We start from the raw sequence: 23,305 nt of genomic DNA on the forward strand, positions 1-23,305 counted from the left end.
GATGATAACGGAAATATTAATCATTATGAAATGAAACTCTATTTTCACCTTATAGATGGTTCCAGCCGGCTTCCATTGAGTTTCCCATACCACTTTCAAAAATAGAAGTTAAATTGAAAATGTAATGTAAACCCTCTTCTGAATCAATTTGTCTTTTCCGTTAGAGCTCAGCTCAAAGTCATCCAACTTTCCACAGCAGAATACAGACGACCTGCTCTGGATAACGTTCATGTGGAAACACACTTGATTTACAACCAACGACTTGGAGTCACCATTCCAAAGGACAAAGTTCACTATTGATCAGTTAACTTAATTACTTTAAGCAGCACATAGTTCTATAAAACCCCTAAACAATTAAATGGACCTTCAACCTCAAAGCCCGGGTGAGATTTCTTCCATAAGTGTCACCTCTCTGATGTAATATAGATTTTTCTCTGATAAGCCATTGATTTGCAGAAAAGAAAATATGAATTACTGTTTGGTGATTGTGCTAAAGTTCCCTGGAAACATCAGGGTTGTTATACGCAGAATGTATGATTTTTCAAATTATGAGACAGCAGTAAATCTAGGAAAACATAGAGGCCTTATTTAGTCCATCTTGGAGGGGCCCCATGTCATTCAACATCTTGCAGAAGAATTCCTGTAATGTGCTAAAAACCTCATTGTAACAAAATGTCAGCTGAGTTAGCTTGCTTTGATGTATAGGAAGCCATTCATGTGTAGGACACTGGAGAGTTGCTATGGCAACTGAAACAAAGGAAATTCTGAAAAAATCATCTTTTCCATAGCCAAAAAACATACTCAAAAATAAAAGAACTGTATTATTCCAAAACTGAAATTTTCATTCACTTGTGGTAATCTCTGAATTAAAATGGGCATTATTCATTTCGAGGTTTATAAGAGCAGGTTTCCCTCTCTGTAAACACTAACAGTGACAACCAAAAGTTCTTTCAAGACTTAAAGTTCATTTACATGTACAGCAGTGTTTTAGTAATTACATTAAACCCACTTTACCAACAACAGGAGTAAGAAACAATGTAAATCAAACCTAATAGTTTGTGCTCAGATTCCTCTGAAGTTTGGATCTGAAATGGTAATAAACTCTGGCTTTCTGAATCTGTTTCATACAGTACTGGGGCCAACCATGAACTTCCCCAACGCCAATGCTAATAAATCTCTCTTCCAGGGACAGGGGAATTTTCTGATCATTGGCGGCATTTCAAGAAAGCACTAGGAAACAGATTCAAGTTAGGGATGGTTGTAGACCACACTAATTATGTTTTTTAATTCTTTTTTAATTGAATAGAATGCACTTCAGTCAATCTATAAAATTTTCAACCCACAGAATGCCCTTGCTGGCTAAGCCATGCTTCTGGATGGAAGAAACATTCCTTCGAGGTCTGCTCTAACCACCTCCTCTCCCAAGAGAAAAACAGATTAGAAAAACAGCAACCCTCAAAAGCAGTTGCCTGGCTCTGATTCTGGGCTTTCCATTCCCTGCATTTACCATCATATCCTATTCCTGTATATGGTATGTGGATTTGGCTAGGTTAATATAATAAAATGAAATAGAATAACCAGGGGCACAAATCTTCTATTATTTTCACTTAGTCACAACTATGCTTTCACATATTCCTCAAGTTTACCACACATCATGCAATGAGATAAATATGTTAATAAAATCAGGCTGGCAGCAATTTCTCTAATCCTTCACTATAGTAAAGAGCTTTGGTGTCAACGGAAAAAAATCTACTCTTACAATTTAGTTATGAATTAACTATATTTTTAAAGGGAACTTGCAAATCATCTAGCTTTCTTCCTTCTCAGGGAATGGGAAACAGTAATTTTTTAATTTATTTTACTACCTGTGTATCTCCCATCGAGATTATTTCTGATCAGATACACGTGTGTGCACACTCACATATGCATACAAGTTGGTAGATTTTCTATACCACATGTGCAAAGGCATAAAACTATAAACAATTTAGCTATACACCTGGCCTAGAAAAATCATCACCCAGTAGTATATGTTTGCTGTTAAGTTAAAATGTGCATTTTATTTTCTCAAAACTGGTAATACATTATTCTTAGTAAAGATACCTTAATCTTTAGAATCAAGATTTTTGACTGAATATAAATATATTTTTAAAGTAAGAAATGCAGAAGAATATCAGCAGGTTAAAAGGTACAAGCAGAAGTAAAACTATTAAATTATTTCTAAGATATCCTTTATAAATTTATCCTTGTGTATAAATATCCTTTCGCAAATATAAATAATCTACAACTATTCTATAAAAATAAAAGCTCAAAAGTTGATCCTTAAAAAATCCTATGAATAATCTATGTTGAAAGCCTGTAGAAAGCACATGAGAAAGAGAAATTCAAAGGTCAAAAGAAAAGGACAATCTTCTCAGAAATTCTGAATGTTGCTCCAGATATGAAGATCACATGCTTTTGTTGTTTGGATTATGTCTCCATAATTAAGGCAATTTCCATTTCTCTCATTAGTTTCAAGACTTTAGAGTAACCAATCAATATCTTTGAAATACTTACAAAAGCTGTATTTTTAGATATCAGTTCTAAAGTGAATGTTGTTTCCCCTTGATAAATTTCATACACATGGGGTATTTTAGAGTTCCCAAAGCATTTCACTTACATTCTCCCATTTGATCTCCACAGTAAGTCTGGGAGGAAGGGGGAACAGTGGTCATCCCCTCTTTATAGATGGGTAAACTGAGGCTCAGCAGGGTTAAGGGATTATTTCAAGGTCACATGGCAAGGTAGCCAAACCAGGACTCTTCTGATAATCAGTACTTTACACACTGATATTTAATCTTTCGTTTAAATCCTCTTCTAATAATAAATCTCACAGAGTATTGGACTTCAACTCTTGATGACTATTAGAGATAGAATTCTGATTAGAATGTTTTTGTCTATTTGTTTTTATTTTTTAACTAAGTCTTGACGCTTTAATCAAAACTGCCTCTTGTAGGCCTCGTCCCTGTTAATCATAACATATACAGTCCTCCAAGCTCTTGGATCCACTAAATTTGATGGATATTTTGCCTAACATCACTGTGATCTCACTTTACAAAAGATACTTCAGATTTATTTTCTTCCTACAATTATTTTAAATAAGTCATAGAAAAGATGGTGATAACAAAAGGAAAGCTATACCTGATCTCCCATTTAGACCCCCAACTATGGAACTGAGTCATCATTGGAACCATCCACGGATAATTCTTTTTAACACTACAATCCATTCTCATTGTGGTTAAGTTAAATTTGTATTTTGTCTCACACAGGACTTACTTTGTGATTGTGGTGAGTCAAATCGAAGCTGCCATTATAGTTCAAAAGAGCCTAAGAAGTATGAAGCCCTCTGACAATGAACTCCAGAGAACCAAGGAAACAGCTCCGGTCTTGATGGTTCTTACTAAGTACTCCATTAACGTTGAACTTCTAACCCTGAACTGCATTTTAGAGATCATTTAGAAAACTAATCAACAGTAACTTGGATTCTCACATTTTTCAAGCTATTATGACTGCTTATATGCATGGTGCATGAAAAGAGGCTGAGAGTCAAAAAAGGTTTCTACCTGCTCCTGGGTGATGACAGCAGTTGTGTTACCTTGGACAATCCAAACCCTCTTCCTCCGCAAACGTTTCCCAAGGCCCCTGCCCACCCAAGTGTCACACACCTATTCTCCATTTAACCAGCCCATGGCATTGCAGACACATTTCTACGGCTTTACCATGCACTCAGCTCCCCAATACACTTCTCCCCAATCAAATTTAATTGTTTCAGTAGCTTACATTCTACGTCTCTGAATAAGAGGCAGTTTTATGACTACTTATTTTTCAATACAAATTCCTTTTAAGAGAAAGGATCGTACATTCCCAGATTTCATTCTCTGAATACATTTTAAGCTCCCTAAATGCGATCACAGGCAAGCTCAGGGATTTCTATAAAATATGACAGTAATTACCTTCAAGCGTTGCCCCTTCTCCAAAAAGGGCATCTCCAGCCCCAGACGCATACAAGGCTGTCACAGATAAGGCATACTGTGTCCCTTCGTTTAATCCTCTCAGGACAGTATTGGTTGTGTCTCCCCTCACAGTGACCTCTTGAGTCTCGCCTCCTGCCACGGGGGTGTATGTGACGAGATACTGTTTCACTTTTCCTGGTGCTCCAGTCCAAGATAATTTCATAGTTGATGTCGTAGGGTCAGAAACTCTTAAATCTCTTGGGTTCCCTCTAACTTCATTAAAAAATAACAACAACATCAAAACTCATTATTTAATAAAATGACTTAAAATACACTTTGTTGCTTTATATATATATATTATGTGTATATATATATATATATATATATATATATTATGTGTATATATATATATATATATATATATATATATATATATATATATATGAAATCAAATTTATATCCTAGGTGAGATTATGGCTATTGTAACTATTGACTAGCCAGAAGAGTTTAAGCATCTCTAAATTGGGCCCTATGTGTCAGTAGAAACAAAGCAAAAGCCATCTAATTCCTCTTCCGTATTTACACATGCTAAAGTCTTTCATGTTAGAATCTTTCATGTAAAAACTTCAATGTTTTCTCTAAAAGTGGAACAAAGCACTATAAAATGTATATATGTTGATCAGTATCACAATGGAGATTTTAACTCTGCTAAGAAATCATCAATAAAAAGGGTTTGTTAGCACAATGCTATGAACATCTAAATGTGATGGCCATGAAACACACCAGTGTGATAAAAATGATAAATGATAAAAATGAATGCCGTCCCTAGAAAAAAATATATGAGAGGAAACAGCCCAAGTGAGGTCGAGTCTTGGATAAAACTCAAGGGCTGGGCTGCCCATCTCTTTGCAACTATGTTTGGCTTTTCATGCCTTTCCTGGTAGAGTGGCCATGTGGTCTCTGAAGGGTCTCAAGGCACCCAAGTCTATGACTCTCACCAGCAGGCGCACATCGCCAGCCACTTTAACTCCAGAAAACAGAAAGATGAAGCGTCACTGGGTCTTCTTCTGGTGCCTGGCACAAAGAGCCCTAGGTCCCCAACTGGAAAGAGTAAAAGAGAGGTGACTTCCCAGAGGGAAGAGAGGAGGAAGACAGCAGGTGGAAAGAGAAAGTGTCTCTGCAGGAGAGGCTAACTAGCTAGGCTGTACCAGGAGGGAAGTAGTGACGCAGGGCCAGCTAGAACGTGAGTGTCTGCACAAGGGCGAGAAAGTCCACAAACTCAGATTCACCGCTTATGAGCAACATGACTCTGAGCTATTATTTAGTTCCCTTAGCCTCAATTTTTTTTGTAAAACTGGGATAAAAAAGTAACAACTTCATAGATTCTATGCAGGGATTAAATGAGATAATATATGAAAAGCTCTTCGCACAGAACCTGATACAAATAGTTGCTTAATAACTTCATTATTGCTAATATGTAGTTATTATTATTTTTTAAAAACTATAAAGGAATAAAATGAAAATTAAGAGTGTCTTAATTTTCCTCAATGAAACCACACATTAAATGTTAATAATTTGCAACTAATATCAGAATCTATCCTAGGAGCCTAACCATTCCATTTAAATAAAAACATGTGAATATTCTTAAATCTTCCTGAAGAAACAATATGTAATCTGTCTCAATGGTACATAACGGTTTGATTTTTAATCCCTAGTCATCCTTCAGTTTATATTAGAATATTTAATAATATTATTTTGAAAGAATATTTGGACCATATCATAGCATTCAGGTTCTTTTGACACCAATAAATGCTGTCATGAGTAAGTCAAATATTTGAGTAAGTCAAGTCTAATAGGATTACCATCGAAGGTACTCAGATAATTGAGACAAAGTGTCTCATGGCCCACAGCATCTGGATAGTTGTCCGAAGCTGCTCCTACAGTCTAAGATTTCGGTTGTTACCAAATGATGAGCATATTTCCTCTACCTTCTTCAGTGGCTGCATTTCCAGTCAACGGAGAGCCAGATCCTGAGAAGTATTCAGGAATTACAGATACTTCATATTTTGTGTCTGGTGTCAGGTTCTCCAGCGTTCTCCTCCTCTGATTGGCTGGAGTGGTAACCTCTTTGCTTTCTCCACCAGCAACTGGTCTATAGATAATTCGATACCTTAAGACTCTCCCCGGAGCCTGAGTCCAGGTAATTTTAAAGCTATCTGTAGTCTCATCCGTCACCTTTAGGTTTCGAGGTGCTCCTTTTACTGAAATTTAAAAAATAATAAGTTGACTCATTTTATGTGACAAATAAAACACTAGTTTTTGATCACTAAATTACAGCATTTCTCTCAGCAAATCCATGAGCAGTTTTTTGACAAACATCCTGGTTCTTGCATGCATTTAGCCAGATATTTACTAGATTCTGAAAGAGCAAACACTCCACAATACCCAGAAAGAAAAGAAGTACTGTCGACTTTTTAATCAGATAAAGAGGTATATAACAGTAAACTTTTAATATCATAAGTACTCTATGAAATTGTAAATTAATGTTGACATAAAATTCAAAAATAGAAACAATCTGTTTCTTCAAACGTAAGTAACAAGGCTTTCACTCTTACTAGATTTTCTCAGAAAAGTAGGAGAATAATACCTAAACACCCAGGTCTACCACATTTACCCACTTGAACAAACTCTCTTATCCAATCAGTCCCACAACTCATTTTTTTATCTGCACAGTCATTTGCCGTGAGAATAATTAGACCATGTATGTGTTAGACCAAATACATTATAGGTACCTAATGAATGCTACTTGAATCTAAATCCCGAGGTTAAACTGCAATGTAAGTAACATCCACACACTGACAGTCTTAAATGAAATCTTCGTTAAGCCCAAATGAGAACATCATTTGATTTTGTGGTTTAATGACCTTTTTGTTTAAGAAGCAAATTGTTCATATGGACAACACAGTCAGGAAAGATGAACTAAATCTACTGGGGTAAGACCACAGTGCAATATATCTGCATGCACCTCACATACAACTAGAAGTTTATCTAAATGTCCAACACACCAATAGACCACTCCAGGGAAAAGGAGTTGTGTATCTCAAGAAAAGAAAGAAATGGCAGGTGGCAGACTTACATCCATGATTCATTCAACATGGCAAGGAAAAAGACTAAATGAGTCAAAACAAAACTGATGGATTTGAATACTGGCTCTGAAATTTAATTAATGTGTAATTTTGAGTCTCAGATTACCCAACAGTAAAAATGTGACTATCTGTAGGGTTACTGAGGCGGTTAAATGAGACAATCCATGGAAACAATTATCATAGTACCTGACACATGGCAGAAGCTCAATAATTGCTAGTCTAATAAAGGCATTGAATCAGACACTTCCTTACTGACAAAAGAAAATCTAGATTTCAGTACAGACAGCAGAATTGGACAGGTATTACCAAATTCTATTGTAGTAGCCCAATGACCAAAAACTAGAGTGTAAACTAATATAGTTGGCTCTGTTCAAAAACCCTTTAGACTTCAATTTCTTCTTCAGGCATAGTTCCATCCCCATCCCAAAGTGCTGAAGAAAGAGGGCCAGGCTCATGAAGCCGCAATGTGGGCATTACAGAGAAATCATCAGAAAGTCATAAAAATCTAAGTGTGGACTGCTAGGTTATACTATCACAAAAATCATAAGACAAGAAGACATCTTAGGCCATTTAGTTTATCTACTAGCCTTCGGGCAGAAATATACCTAAACCATGCACAAAAGAAAAATCAATCTTACTTGAAAATTTTTTCAGAGAAAAGATTCTCTAGCTTTTATCAGCAAGTAGACCAACATATGCCCTCCCTGTCAGCCAGTACTTCTTTGTAACTAAAATTGCTCACGCTGCTGTTTCAGCCTCTTCTGTACCGAATAAAAATGGAGGAGAATGACTGATATCTCTTGTAATATTCACTGTATACATCAAGAGTAATTGTCTGGTGCTGGCCTTCTAACCAGGTTCATTGGAATCCTTTAAATCCTTTAAATGTCAATGTAGAGAAATGTATCAGAAAGTACTCAAATCTATCCAGTAAAGTGGACACATGTAAACAAATATTGCTTAAAATATCTGGTAAACTTTGTACACCCATGTTCTTAGCAGCATTATCCACAATAGCTAAAGGGTGGAAGCAACCCAAGTGTCCACCGATGTTGGTACATACATACAACAGAATATCATTCAGCCATAGAAGAAAGAACATTCTGACACATGCTACAAGCACTGATGAACTCTGAGGACACTAGGCTAAGTGAAATAAGTCAGTCACCAAAGGACAAATACTGTATGATTCCACTCATATGGAAACCTAGAGTCATCAAATTCATAGAAACAGAAAGCAGAATGTTTGTTGCCATGGTCGGGGGGACAGAGGGTAGCAGGAATGGAGAGTTATTGTTTAACAGGTAGAGAGTTTCAGTTTTGCAAGATGAAAAAGTTTTGGAGATGAATGTGGTGATGTTAGCACAACCATTGAATGTGTTTATTGCCACTGAAATGTACACTTGAAATGGTTAAAATGGTCAATTTTATGTTTTACATATATACATGTATATTTTACCACAATTTTAAAAAAGAAAAAAATTTTGGTAATATATATTCACCATCAGAAGTTTGGTAGTTTCAGAAGTATCTGAACAAGACACTGTTGGTACATGGGACAGAAAATGCTAGATAAGCAGTATTTCCAGAGTTAGTTCCATAATTATTAACAGTTCTCTATGTCTCAACCTCAAATTCATCACAATAAATCTAGGGTCTTTTACTTAAGAGTTTTTCTCTTTTTAAAAAGATTTATGAGGGCTTCCCTGGTGGCGCAGTGGTTGAGAATCTGCCTGCCAATGCAGGGGACACGGGTTCGAGCCCTGGTCTGGGAAGATCCCACATGCCACGGAGCAACTAGGCCCGTGAGCCACAACTACTGAGCCTGCGCGTCTGGAGCCCGTGCTCCGCAACAAGAGAGGCTGTGACAGTGAGAGGCCCGCGCACCGCGATGAAGAGTGGCCCCCGCTTGCCACAACTAGAGAAAGTCCTCGCACAGAAACGAAGACCCAACACAGCCAAAAATAAATAATAAATAATAAATAAATAAATAAATAAAGATCTATGAGTAGCTGTGTTTTAAAGGTACTGAATCTTACGAAGGCATTCACAGTGTTGGACTATAAAGCAGATGGTTATTTCAAATGGTAACTTTGTTCTACAATAAACTGTTAGTTTGGGGAAAACAGTGGAGAACCCTCTCACACCTTCTGCGGTGGTCTCCTCTCCAGCTAAGGGTGTACTGAAGCCATCCTCGTATTCCGCGGTCACGTTGACCAGGTACAGGGTCTCTGGCTTCAAGTTGCTGAGAACGACACTGGTGCTCGAGGCTGGCTCCACCACTGTCACCTCACCATCCCCAGTAGCCTCCTTGTAGGTGATGTGGTATGAAAAAACATTTTCTCCAGCAGGAGACCAACTGGTTTTCAAATTGTAGGAAGTCACCTCAGAAAAACTAAGATCCTTTGGAGGCACATAAGCTGTTAAGGAAAAAAAAAAAAGGACATAGTTAAAATTTTTAAATCTATAAAGCAAAAATGGACCTAATGACTACACACATTTTCAAATGCCTTACATTCATTTGGGAGAGTGGTCATTGAGACCAATGCACTGAGTAAACGTTGCACACAAGACCACTGAGAGAAAGCCTCTCACTCACAGCCCCGCAAAGAGGTCCTGATCATTTGTCTTGACCATTCATAATACTAAGTTATGTGTTTAAATAACCAGTTAAAACTGAATTAGAGTTTTGAGCTTCTTAAGACAAAGCGCTAATGGAATGGTCCTGCCCACAACTGGAATACTTAAACAGTAACAGACCTAAAATGAACCATCAAAATGTTCCCATTCATGCCGGGCAATCAGATATTAACCTTTGGTGGTAGACAGATATTTCAAAGTAATAATTTAACATTTTTTCCTAACAAAAGAATATTTATTAAACTAAATCATAGGAAGGCGCAATGTTTAAGGCACACTCACTATCCTTAGGGGACATACAATCAAATTGGAGAGACAAGAGAGTGTAAAGTTATTAACAAAAGAAAGTAGTATATTTGAATGCCAAATGACTACAAGTGATAAGTGTTATAGCCCTAGAACAGTTAAGAATCTTGATGAAAGAGATGGGACTTTTAATCAAATGTTGAAAAACAGAATTTGGACAAATGAAGAAAAAAGGATAGGGAATTCCAGATGTGAGGAAGGATGCCCAAAAATGGTCCAGGAAAGAGAATGCATAAGAAAGATTCAAAGATCCAGGACTATGTTCCAGTCGCCTTTGATTCAAAGCAACTAGCTCCGCATCTAACACATGGTAGACACTCAATTCGTGGTTATTGAATTGGATGCGACAAATGGGTTTGATAAAGCTGGTTCCCCGCCCTGACTGAGGATCTAAGATCAAAAACAGCTCATGACTCTTAGGATAAACAGCTTTTTCACCAATAAATACCTGACCCATACCCAGGAGAAAGGCATATCTCAGAGCTAAATGAGCTAAGTTCAGTAGTTTTCAATAACATAGGAAAGTTACTTTTTCCTATAGATAAAAAGAATTGACAAAGCATATTATCCACAATTTTAGAACCAAAAATGCTTTGTTCATGAAGAGATAACTTTTACTTTACAAAGTCTACTGACCTTTTTTCTTTATAGCTGCCAATTCTTGCTCAATTCTAAGACAGATAGACTGTGTGAGTTCAAAAGATATCCTCTGAAAAGCATCAAAATCTTCCACTGTGAACACATGGGTCTCAGCAGGAGGAGAGGCAATGGCTTCTAATTCTGAGCGAACAGCATCCTTCACACCAACCGCAAAGATTTCAACATCTGAATTCCTTAGTTTTATAGCTGGGTCTCTGAAAGCATCGGAAGATTTTCCATCCGTGATAAGAATCATGACCTTTGGGACGTTGCTTCTTGAACCCTTGCTCGGCACAAATATTTTCTCTCTAACGTAAGTCATTGCTTTCCCAGTGTTGGTAGATCCTCCTCTGTAGGGGAAGGTGTTTATTGCTTCAAGTATATCTTCAACTTTGGTGAATTTTTTCAATGTGAACTCAGTATGAGGATCCCGGCTGTACTGGACAAGACTTATCTGTACCCTATTTGGTGAAATCTCAAAACTTTTTACGAGAACTTCCAAAAAGGCTCTAACTTTAACAAAATTTGCAATCCCAATGCTATAGGAACCATCAACCAAAAACACAATATCGGCTTTTATATCCACACCACGTGAGCATTCTGTAAAAAGAAAGAAAGCCCATTAAAGTTCAACAAATACAAATTAATCAATAAAATATAGATACAGCTGTCCCTCTGCATCCTTGGGGGATTGGTTCCAGGACCTCCTTCCCCACACCAAACTCCAGGGATGCTCAAGTCCATTCTATAAAATGGCACAGGGAAGTAAGCCCTCCAGATCCACGGATTCCGCATCTGCAGATTCAACCAACGTCAGACCACACAGTGGTTGAATCTGTGGATACGGAACCTCACATACGGAAGGCCTATGGTATCTGGTTTTCTTAGTAAGCAGCCTTCTTTAAAAGAAAACTATTGCAAACATTTTGTTTAAAAGTAAACCTGAACCAGGAAGGCATACTATCAAATGGACCTTCAGGTATTCCAAACTCAGTGATACACCCATTAACTCACCCACTTGAATTTTCACTGGCTGAGTCTTCTCCATTATTGAAACCGGTTCACTGGATGTCAGTCCCTTCATGGCAGAAACACTGATCTGGTATTCTGTGTCTGCTGAGAGGTCACGAACACTGAGTGTGGTCGTCTGAGGACCCACACTCAGAGCATGCTGTCGGCTTCCTGTGGTCATGGGTGTAAGGAGAACTTTATAGCCAGTCACTGGGCTAGGAGACGGATTCCAACTTAGCTTAACGTATTTTGATGAGACTTCCGTGGCAATCAAATTTGAAGGAGGTTCAACAACTACAAAATAACAAGCAGAAGAGTGATTAAAAACAGTGAGATGCAACCCTATTAGTGAGGTCTTCCTGTTTGCACCTCAATTTTCCTTATTCGAATTAATTGTGAATGCATCAGGAAAAGTTCCCCAATCCCAGTCCCCCACTTCCACCTGTACCCATCAAACCGAAAGAGACTCAGTGCCTGAATTTTAATCAGGGAGATGAGAAGTTTAGGGAAAAAGAAGTCCTTGGAGAAATTAATAATAGGACATCTGATGCCTAATTCATTCTCTGGGACCAAGATTTTCCATTCTGGTTTTGGTATTACACTCATTGCATTTATTCAGGTACCAAAGGAGGCACTTGATGAATATTTGTTAAATCAATGACTTACTCAATTCTTTAGAAAGTTTTTCTCTTTTAATAGTAATATAAGCATAATAATGTAATATTTAAGATACTTTATCATATGCCAAGAAAGATAAAGAATTCAGCAGTTCTTAAATGACAGGTTCTTACCATCTTAAGCAATTGTATTTCCACTTATTCAAGACAAGAAAAAAAGTTCAGCTATGTTCATAATGCCACCAAACAGGGGTGAAACAATGGTTTACAACATGCATATTGACAAGCAAATACTGATAATCTAAAAATGTTCTATCCTTACTCAGTGTAGAACCTAGTCGTGTATTGGGCTGGCCAAAAAGTTCATTCGGGTCTTTCCGTTAACATGTTCCGAACGAACTTTTCAGCCAATCCAATACTTAGCAGATAACAAAGTATTTTAAGCTATTTCAGACCAAATCTTCAAGGTTTTAGATTTGCCAGGGGAATCAGTTTCCCAGAAGATATAGTTCTAAGTTTTTATTATAAGTCAGGCTGCAACAGTGGTTGACAAAATATGTACAAGGTTACTCACTGTCTTCTCAAAAAGGCAGTCAGATGTGGTCCACACAAACGATGCCTAAAGTGAGAAGCAGTGGGAGGAAAGCAGTGGATGTGCCAACCGGAAGTTTAGGCAAAACTCTGGAGTGATGCGGAGACAGTGCTGGGGGGCAGAAGTCGCAGGCGATCGCCAGCAACAGAGAGAAGGCCCCAAAAAAGACTGCGAACACCTGCAACGCAGCCCACACTCCCTCCAGGGAGAGTTCAAACGGGGGCAGAACAAAACTTTGGCCTAACCTCGCACACACACCCTAGCGAAGGTGAAAAACTTGAATGTTTTAAAAGACTGAGTAAAGAGTGGTTGACCAGGGGAAAGTTGGGCGGGGGTGGATTTTGTAATAAAGCAGAGCAAGAAATCAAACATTAGGCAGTAAAACAAAGAAAGAGATTCAGAGCCCATGAAGTAATAAGAAGGAGTTCTGAGACAAATTAGAGCCAATGAACATTGCCAAAATACTTGGGGTTTGTAGATTAAAGAGTTTATATGATTGAAGATGTAGCTATTTGGAACTTATCTTTAATCAGTTGTGAATTCTTAGGCTAAGAGGCGAACAATTATGGAAACTGTGACTTCTTAATACTCCAAAGGATGCTTATGAAATGTCTTTTCTCTCTCCCATGTATTTAAAAGCAATGACTGATAAAATGGAAGCATTTTCCAAATGTGGGAGGATCAAATTGACTGATCTTTGAAATATTCTTAAGAGCCCTGAAAACGCTATGCAGATTATGGTGATGGAAACTCTTTTCCTCTGCCATTTAATAGAAACAGAATGCTAAACTAAATGTCCCCCTGCCTGTGAAGCCGTAACTGCTCTCAAGTAATGGAAAAGGGGGACACATGGGAACACCCAACAATTCACTCACCTTCTTCTCCACTAACCAATTCACCAAGCTGGTCATCCACACCTGAGCACACCTGGGAGATGATCTCATTCTGAATATCCACAATCGCATCGAAGTTGGCCACGTTGAAAACGTGATTTAGTGAAGGTGTGGAGGCGATTTGTTTGAGTTCTTTTGCATCTGCAGCTTTAATGCCTTAAAAAAAAAAAAAAAGGACAAGGATATGGGAAGGGAAATGTGGGAAGTACAGACATTTTCAAGTCCTATTCAGTCATAAACTGGAATTGTTTTGCGTCCTAATGAATGTGCAACTGTTGAAATGACAAAAGCACTTTCCCATTTCACGTAACATGGCCAAAGAGGCAAAAGACTGGTTGGTAAAACAGAGTGGGCTCTCATGCCAACCATGCCATCATTTGTCCCTGCCATCTGTAAAGATAATACGTTTTTCTTCCAGAGTCCTGAATGAGCTGGAACCCTCTGAATTCTTCAAGTGTTACGTAAGAGACGAAACATAAAAAACACTTAATGATAATACAAGGAGGATCTTTATTAGAATCATTGGCCCAGCATTCACTGAAAAGCAGAGTGTTGACAAAGAATGTGAATACCGCCTTACTTAATGCATATGCTAAAGGAGTTACGTGAGAGAAATAGATAAGCAGAACTTCTACTCAAAAATGATTTCGATTAACACTACACTATCAAATGCAGTAAAAACTGCTTTCCTTCCTTGAGAAAGAATCCTTCTTTGAGGAATCAACCCTTCATCTTCCTGGCCATTAAGTATTAAAGTCGTTCTAAAATGAAAATACTTAACCAAACTTGACCTACCCAAAGAGAAAACTTCAACCCCAATACTTCGAAGCTCTCTTGCTGGAATTTCCACTTCATCCTGGGATTTGCCATCTGTAATAATAATTGCCACTTTGGGAAAGCCAACTCTTGCTCCAGCAGATTCCGTGAAAGTATTTTTAATTAAGTAATCAATGGCTTCCCCTGAAATGAAAAAGAAATATGTTCAGTTCCACGTGACACAATTTTACCAAACTCAAAAGCTATGGGATTCTACTGGGCATATACCCTGAGAAAACCATAATTCAAAAAGAGTCATGTACCAAAATGTTCATTGCAGCTCTATTTACAATAGCCAGGACATGGAAGCAACCTAAGTGTCCATCATCGGATAAATGGATAAAGAAGATGTGGCACATATATACAATGGAATATTACTCAGCCATAAAAAGAAACGAAATGGAGTTATTTGTAGTCAGGTGGATGGAGTTAGAGTCTGTCATACAGAGTGAAGTAAGTCAGAAAGAGAAAAACAAATACAATATGCTAACACATATATATGGAATCTAAGGGGAAAAAAAAAATGGTCATGAAGAACCTAGTGGCAAGACAGGAATAAAGACACAGACCTACTAGAGAATGGACTTGAGGATATGGGGAGGGGGAAGGGTAAGATGTGACAAAGTGAGAGAGTGGCATGGACATATATACACTACCAAATGTAAAATAGATAACTAGTGGGAAGCAGCCGCATAGCACAGGGAGATCAGCTCGGTGCTTTGTGACCACCTAGAGGGGTGGGATAGGGAGGGTGGGAGGGAGGGAGACGCAAGAGGGAAGAGATATGGGAACATATGTATATGTATAACTGATTCACTTTGTTATAAAGCAGAAACTAACACACCATTGTAAAGCAATTACACTCCAATAAAGATGTTAAAAAAAAAAAAGCTATGGGATTAATTTCAAAATTATTTAACATATGATAATTTGTGCAATGCATCATTTCTTTCCCAGACATTTCATTTATCTTAAACAATACCACAGGGGCTTCCCTGGTGGTGCAGTGGTTGAGAATCCGCCTGCCAATGCAGGGGACACGGGTTCGAGCCCTGGTCTGGGAAGATCCCACATGCCGCGGAGCAACTGGGCCCGTGAGCCACACCTACTGAGCCTGCGCGTCTGGAGCCTGTGCTCCGCAACAAGAGAGGCCGCGATAGTGAGAGGCCCGCGCACCGCGAGGAAGAGTGGCCCCCGCTCGCCGCAACTAGAGGAAGCCCTCGTACAGAAACGAAGACCCAACACAGCCAAAAGTAAATAAATAAATAAATAAATTTAAAAAAAGAAAAAAACACAATACCACAATTTGTAAAAACATACCTGTCATTGTGTTGCCACCTTTGTATGGGATTTTTTTAATTGCAGCAAGCAGCTCGTCCCGTTGGTAGTACTGATTTAAGTTAAATTCCGTCCTGGTGTCAGAGCTGTACTGAACAACTCCAACCCTTGTCTTCTCTTCCCCAACGTCAAACGCAGACACAAGAGCAGCAATGAAGTCTAAAATGTACTTGAAGTTATTTCTTCCCACACTCCATGAGCCATCCACAAGGAACACTAAATCAGTCCAGGCACTGACAGAGCACTCTGAAATACATGTGATGTAGTTTTTAAATGACACACTAATAAATCTATCTAGCATTAAGGAATACAAACTAACATGGCAAAAAGGTTGGCTCCTAAAATCGTTTTGTTCATTAGAACTTTCCACATTGTTCTTTACCCGCAACTGACATGCACAAAGGAGTGTAAAACTTTACTGGCACATACAGAAGCATTTTCAGTGCCTTCGTGAACATGCATTTCTGCAACTATATGTCTTTAAACTGTTGTATAAGACATTGTGCAAGACGAGATACGTATATGACCTATTCTCCAAGAGCCTGTGACCCAAGTATCGTTGCTATTGATTTGTCTGTTTTTATAACTATATCCTCACTCTTTTCTCCAAGTAAAAACTATATAAAATATCTAGGAGACATACAAAAGAAATGTAAGCAAAGTGTTTTCATTCTTGGTATTCTGAGATCAATAAATACAAAACAATTGCTGTACCATTTAAGCAAATGCGGTAGGGTTGAAGAAAAGAGCAAATCTTTTTTTAACATTCTCCTGCATTTTATAATATAATTGTCTAAAGTTTGCAGCTGGTTAGTCTAGAGGGTTAATGGAGTCTTAACAGAAGTACCAACAAGCATAAATGTGATGCAAAATAGCCATAATATCTTGTCCTAATTATCAATGTATTTAAATTTGACAACTAAAACCTTCTTGTACTAAACAAAACAGGGGGGAAACATTTTCATTCAAAAGTAAAAATATATGTAGTACCCTTAAATCACTAAAAATACAACAATTGGCCTTTATAACCAAACATATTATTCCCTCTCTCTGTGGTCAGGTGGGGAGGGGGAAACAGGTTGGTTTTTATGAAAATCTGTATTCATAAGGCAAAGCTGAGTGAATTTTCTGAAGATATTTTTGTCCCTGCAGTCAGTTGGTAGATAATAAAGAGAAGTATTTGGCTAGGAAGAGGAGGAAAGGTCCTGGGAAATTTGCAAGCCACTACAAGTTGCATGCCTAAATAATTTTTGCATACTATTTAATGGGCCAATTCAAGCCTACTGATAGTCAATATTTAGAATAATGCTTTGATTTAGAATAAATATTGATGATTCAGGGAAAATATTTGCATTGTAACTGTATACTATAAACTTCGCTTCAGATGATTAGACCTCAAAAAGAATTATAAACAGTGATCTGGAGGGAAAAATTCAGGATAAAGGGAACTTCATGTTCACAATCTTTTTATTGTTATCCTGAGTCATAAATCCAATTTACAAGGTGGCAAAATTAGAAGTCCAAGAAACCCTTCAAGGCTCCATCCCAGCAAGTCACACAAAGCAGTGTAAGACCAAAAGGGGCTAGAAGCCACAAAACCAGACAATAAAATTGTTTTCATTTGATTACAAATGCATCAACTTATCAGAGACGTCTTACAGAGACTCTGGAAACGGTTACAACTGCACCAACTAAGCCCATGTAAACACCCTAGAAATAAGCATAACATATACAGAGACCTAGAAATACATTTTCATGGCAATGGAATTGCTGAAAACACTGTGAGGGCATCTCCCTTGTGGTCCAGCCTTATAGTTCCCATGTATCCCTGAGCTACCACCTATTTCTATAGTTTGTCTTTGAGAAAGGAGTTAAGTCCAATGATGAGCTTTGTTTTTCACCTACTGCCAAAATCCTGCAGGGGAACCTGGACACACACAAATTTAAAACACTCCCAGTAAAAAGAATATTTAGTACATAGAATGAATGGTTAGAAAGTCAGAACGTAGGTGTTATAACCATTTAGTCATACATTACTATTACATTGCCTGTACTTCTTGTAGATAAAGCTTACAGAAATTAATATATCATTAATCATATAATGTTATAAGTCATAATTCTAGTTATTACTTTAAAATGTATATCTCAGAAAAAAAAAATTTTATGTTAGAATAGTTTCAGATTTACAGAAAAGTTACAAAGATAGTACAAAGCATCTGTTCCCTTTTACTTTCTTCTTTTGTGTTAAACAAATATTTTTAGGTGTACCATTTTATTTTATTTTTAGCTGTATTTTTGATTACTTATTTATTCTTAGCGGTTGTTCTTGGAATTGCAGTATGCATCTTCAGTGTATCACAGTATTCTTCAGGTTACTACTGATTTAACTCCAGTAAAATATAGTAACTGCGCTCCAGAATAACTTCATTCTACCTGCCCCCACTTCTTTTTGGCTATTATCATCATATATGTTGTATCTATGTATGCTATAAACTCAACAATACAATGTTACAATTACTGCTTTAAACAATCTTACATTTATTAAAGAAATTAAGAAATAAAGTCTTATATTTGCCCACATTAAAAAAAAAAAAAGAAATTAATATAGGAGTGAGATCAAACTATGCACCTAGTTGGAACACCTCCTTTATATTACATTTATAACTTCTGCAAAGCCAAGCACAAATATTAAGGGAAATGCTTACTTTGTATCTCTGTTTTTCCAGGTTTCTTCTCCCCTGGCTTTATCGGGCCACCTGTTTGAACTGAATCAAAACTTGATTATTACAAAAAGAAATGGACCCATACAAATACTTCCTAAGAAGAAAATAAGTACGTTGTCTTTCAAATGTATGGTCCATTCCCAGCTGGTCAGAGAATACAGCCAAATAAGCATTCCCTGGCAAATAAATTATTTTTAGTGAGATTTTAGATATATTTCAAAATGGATATTAACATTGTTGTCCGGCAAAGCCTAATGTTTTTAACAGTTTTCATTCATAATATTCCTGCTGTTTCCAGAGACCAGGATTATAAAGCAGGAATGAATTACTCACAGCTACTAACATCTAGGATCATTGAAAGAAGAGTTAATATGGATATAAATTAACTCTGCATAATAACAACTTAAATTTGAAAGTTGGAGAAACCTTCTGCAAAATATAAGGTATAAAAGTACTTTATATGTGTGCTTACTTGTTAATTGGCCTATAACTGGTACACTTTCTTCTACTTCATCATATGAAGTGATTGTCACCACATACTCTATTTCAGGTATAAGCTCTGTTAATAAAGTTTCAGTGGTACTAGCTGCAAGGGTAAATTCTTTAGTGGGCCCATCTGCAAACATAGAAAGAAAAACATCAATGCAACAAAACTTTTTTCACATATAACATAACATATACTCAAAATCTGAAGATTCAAAATATACATTTTTTTAGAATACCCAAACCTTATTTTTTACTGCCTTCCAAGACAAACATTTTGAATTCTAGAAATTCAATAAATGAACTGGCATTGCCTTTACTTGTTACAGTCGTATTCCATATTTGTTTGAGGACTCAAGTATTCCTCTAGATTAAAGATATACCAGAATATCAAACAAAAATCTCTCATTATTTTTGAATATTAATGGTAGATAACAAATTTTTTTACAAATGCGATATAAAGCAGAAAATAATTTAATTTTAAATGATGCATTGGAGGAGAGCACTGAAAGAAATAGAAGGGCTGAAAATCAACTCAAAGACAACAAACCCCATAGGCTAAAAGGAACATCTACTGGGAGACAGCATCCTCTTCTACAGAAGAAGTGCCTCCTCCATACTCCAGCAGGCGATGGGAGCATACTCTAATGGGTAACCATGGTCCTCTGAATTGACTTAACTAGGTATCAAACATTTCAAGGTACAGTGTACTGAGCGTTTCCTTATATATTGACGATTATGTACTTCCTTCTGGATTATGATAATACTCAATTCAATCAGGAAACACAGTAGTTCTTAGGGACTAAGTGACTTTTAAAATTCTTAAACATATTAAATTTTCATCAAAACATAAATAATCAAAAAAGGTAACGAGTGTAAAAGAACCCTGAGAAATGCTCCAGGTTTACGTGTGGAGCATTGCAGAACCCACCAGGGCCCCCATGGGAAAACAAGACACCAGGGCTCTGCTAGGTTGGATGGTCCCAGTGTCAGTTTTTAAGGTATAGGGGTCAGTCATTTCCAACATCTGGAAACCAGATGAACTCTTTTTCAACTGTTTTTCTGCTTTGGAATAAATGAAATAGTTAACGGCAAATATATTTGGGAAGAAAATATTCAAGGAATAAAAAGTAAATTCTTGATCACTTTTTAAGTTCTTGGATCATATGGGAGAAAAATACAGCTTCCCAATCCCCTGATAAATCAGCATTTAAAATCAGTGGTATTTTTTAAAGGCCATAAGTATGTAAACACAGCTCTGGTGCTAAGTCATGTTGACATCATCTATCGCTTCTGTCAGCCAATACAGACCTCTTCCTACCACTTGGCCATTGCTAGTAAAAATGGTTATTTTCCCATTCCACATTAGAAATAAAAGTTACTCAACAGAAATGGGTTCTCCACACTTGGGCAACATCATGAATACTAAAGAAAACTTTTGAGAACAAGCAAACAAGTTTTCTTCTTTCAAAGACTCTTAGCCTTAGGATCTACAGAATCTATCTAGTAAATCCTTGTCTTCCATCATGGCAGCTCACCACCATCCCAGAATCTGTGTCCTGAGTACCGAAGTGTGCAGGACACTGGGCAAGGCGTAACAACTCACTTCATCACTTGTCACTTGAAGAGTTGGACAGATTAAGTGATTCAAGAAGAATGTCCAGAAGTGATCATTCTATTTTATAAAATCAAAGATTACCAGCAATATTCTGATGGGGGGGGGAAGTCTATTTTTATTAACAACAGCTTAGCACAGCAAGCCAAGTTAATAAAGCTAACACTATAAAAATATAATAATGGGTACTGGGCTGGAAATCTGGAGATCTGAGTCCACCAAATATCTTGCGACGTTAGGTAAACCCCTCAGGTTTGCTAAATCCTGGCTTCCTCATAATGAAATGGAAGGAGGGCAAAAGATCAGCTTATATCACCTTTGATGTCTCTGTCCTAAAATCCCAACATCTCAAAACTTACCCGTTGTGGAGTCCACTGTTATTTTGAAACCCACAATTGGATCAGGTGGTCTTGCCCATGACATATGAACAGTATTTTCATCTATAATTTTAAAATTCAAGTCTGAAGGTGGGTCAACTGCAAGAGAGAGAGTTGATATCAGTTACATTTTCCAATGTCACAAAACGGTCACTTTAATTAATAAAGAATTGTGTTGAGCAAAGCTTACTAAAATTGTCTTTGCATAAATTTGTTTCCAACAAATATAAAAGATATCTTGTTGGACAAGAATAAAATTAAAAGCTGACAAGATGTGACACAACATCAGAGAGTATACATATTACAGAAGACAGCACAAAACACTTTGGATTCTTGAGTTGCTAGGTCATCCAAGAATGGCCAGCAAAATCAAGCAAAATAGAAACATATTTGGATACAAGTACATACAGGTACAATGAAATCACATATAATAACCACATATGCAAACAATTCACATAACAATTAAGGAATTTTCGATACATGCTGAGTGCATTTTGAATAAGCATGCCAAATCACAACCTGCTTACAACCACAGAGGTTAAGTGAGAACACTGACATAATACATTTTTTCCATAATGTGGAAAAGAATCAATGATATTTTAGTTCATTCTCTGCATCATTGCCTTGTTATTAATTTTTGTTTGATAATTCTCAATCTGTGGCAGAGATGAAAAATGTATTTTAATAAAAAGGAGGAATCATGGGAAATTTAGCACTGTTATGTCTCACAAGGAAATATACATTTAAATGTATATTTGTATTCATATAGACCAATATTCAAAAATAGTAATAAGGGATGTCAATCATTTATAAGTATATAAAGAGGGATATACAGATGTTTATAAAACTAACAAACATTCTGCCTGTTTACACCAATTTGCTGTACGTTTGCAAGGTGTAAACCAACACTGTTATTTTCCTTTGCAGCAGGTATACTCCATACTAGAAGTGGCATTTTAAATTAAAATGCCAGTATGGTCCTTTACAAAACAATGGTTAATTATGAAAAGACAACATCAATGTATATTTATGGACATTTATTTACAGAACTTAAAGAAAATAGTGAGGAAGGATCAGCAATCTGAAGTCATGACTGTGCATAAATCTTGGAGAAGTCAATGACAGGAATAATTGAAAAGTACAGCGAGCAATAGTTTGCATACAAAACTGTACAGCATCATGCATGTGTCAATGAAATGTTGACTTGTTTTTAGTTTCCCACAATGAACGAAAGCCTCCATGTACAATAGTCATTACACGAAGACATTCCAGAAATATTTTATAATGATATTCTCTCTGCAGTGTTCATGCCTCATCATGCAGCATTGTACTGACTCACTGTCAGTGCATGGTCGATGCATTAAAAATTGTTACTCTTGAAGCAGGTCAACACAAGAAGATGACTTTCCGCCATACTCTTCTTAAAGTGTTTCAGATTGAAAGTATTCCTCGTGAGTCAGAATTTTTGTCTCTGTTTTGAGAGATTACAGTCTCCTTTTAGGTTTTCCTAAAGGTCAATTGAACTATAGCAGTAGCTTTGAGACATGAGTCATAGAATTTAACTGGGGTTAGGGATTTATGTAATATTAATAGCACATTTTAATGGAAATTATACAAATTAAGCAAACATTTGCTTTAATGAACTGCTGCTTCCAACTGTAGGAGATGGCTTTTTATTTTTATCGGATACGCTAGTAATGGCATGAATGTTATTTTCTTACTATCCATACACAGGCAGTGAGATTAGACTATTAATCTACATGCATAGTTTAATTATTCAACATTCTGCTGTCTGTAACCGTTTTGCGAGGTTTACTGGTAGTCATCACTTAGTAGAACAAGCATGCAACAGATGTTAATAGGACAGTAGGTATTAAGAATATCATTATAAAATATTGTTCCAGTAGCAATGGCTCAGGACAAATTTAATGCAAAGGCAGACGCAACTGGCCTGAGCATGCTTTTAAAAAATATCAGTACATGGAAAAACAGTACCACCAACCTTGCAAGGAAATTGACCTGAAGCAGCAGACATTAGGTTAAAACTGCTGAAGGGCAGCAGCAGCCCACCTTGTTGATTTCCAAATGACCAGGATTCCAGAAAAACTGAAAAATTGACT

The 23,305-nt window shown here is 37.0% G+C and overlaps 1 protein-coding gene across 4 annotated transcripts in view; it reads right to left on the bottom strand.

The window, feature by feature from the left end:
- The window catches only part of COL12A1 (collagen type XII alpha 1 chain), a 120,014-nt gene that overhangs the window by 88,243 nt on the left and 8,466 nt on the right, over positions 1-23,305 (bottom strand). For 3 of the 4 annotated variants that reach the window (XM_082404924.1, XM_082404923.1, XM_082404925.1), the window contains exons 3-13: positions 21,168-21,284; positions 19,183-19,326; positions 18,693-18,752; positions 15,970-16,233; positions 14,629-14,793; positions 13,816-13,989; positions 11,735-12,025; positions 10,718-11,320; positions 9,283-9,555; positions 5,978-6,250; positions 3,990-4,262 (exon numbers count right to left, since the gene is read on the bottom strand). The exons of the other annotated variant lie outside the window; for it this stretch is intronic. In XM_082404924.1, the coding sequence (XP_082261050.1) occupies positions 3,990-4,262; positions 5,978-6,250; positions 9,283-9,555; positions 10,718-11,320; positions 11,735-12,025; positions 13,816-13,989; positions 14,629-14,793; positions 15,970-16,233; positions 18,693-18,752; positions 19,183-19,326; positions 21,168-21,284 (2,637 nt within the window). The remainder of the gene's footprint in view (positions 1-3,989; positions 4,263-5,977; positions 6,251-9,282; positions 9,556-10,717; positions 11,321-11,734; positions 12,026-13,815; positions 13,990-14,628; positions 14,794-15,969; positions 16,234-18,692; positions 18,753-19,182; positions 19,327-21,167; positions 21,285-23,305) is intronic. 4 annotated transcript variants of the gene reach the window in all.

This window comes from Balaenoptera borealis, assembly GCF_965194805.1.
Source record: "Balaenoptera borealis genome assembly, chromosome: 9".
NCBI classification, from domain to species: domain Eukaryota; kingdom Metazoa; phylum Chordata; class Mammalia; order Artiodactyla; family Balaenopteridae; genus Balaenoptera; species Balaenoptera borealis.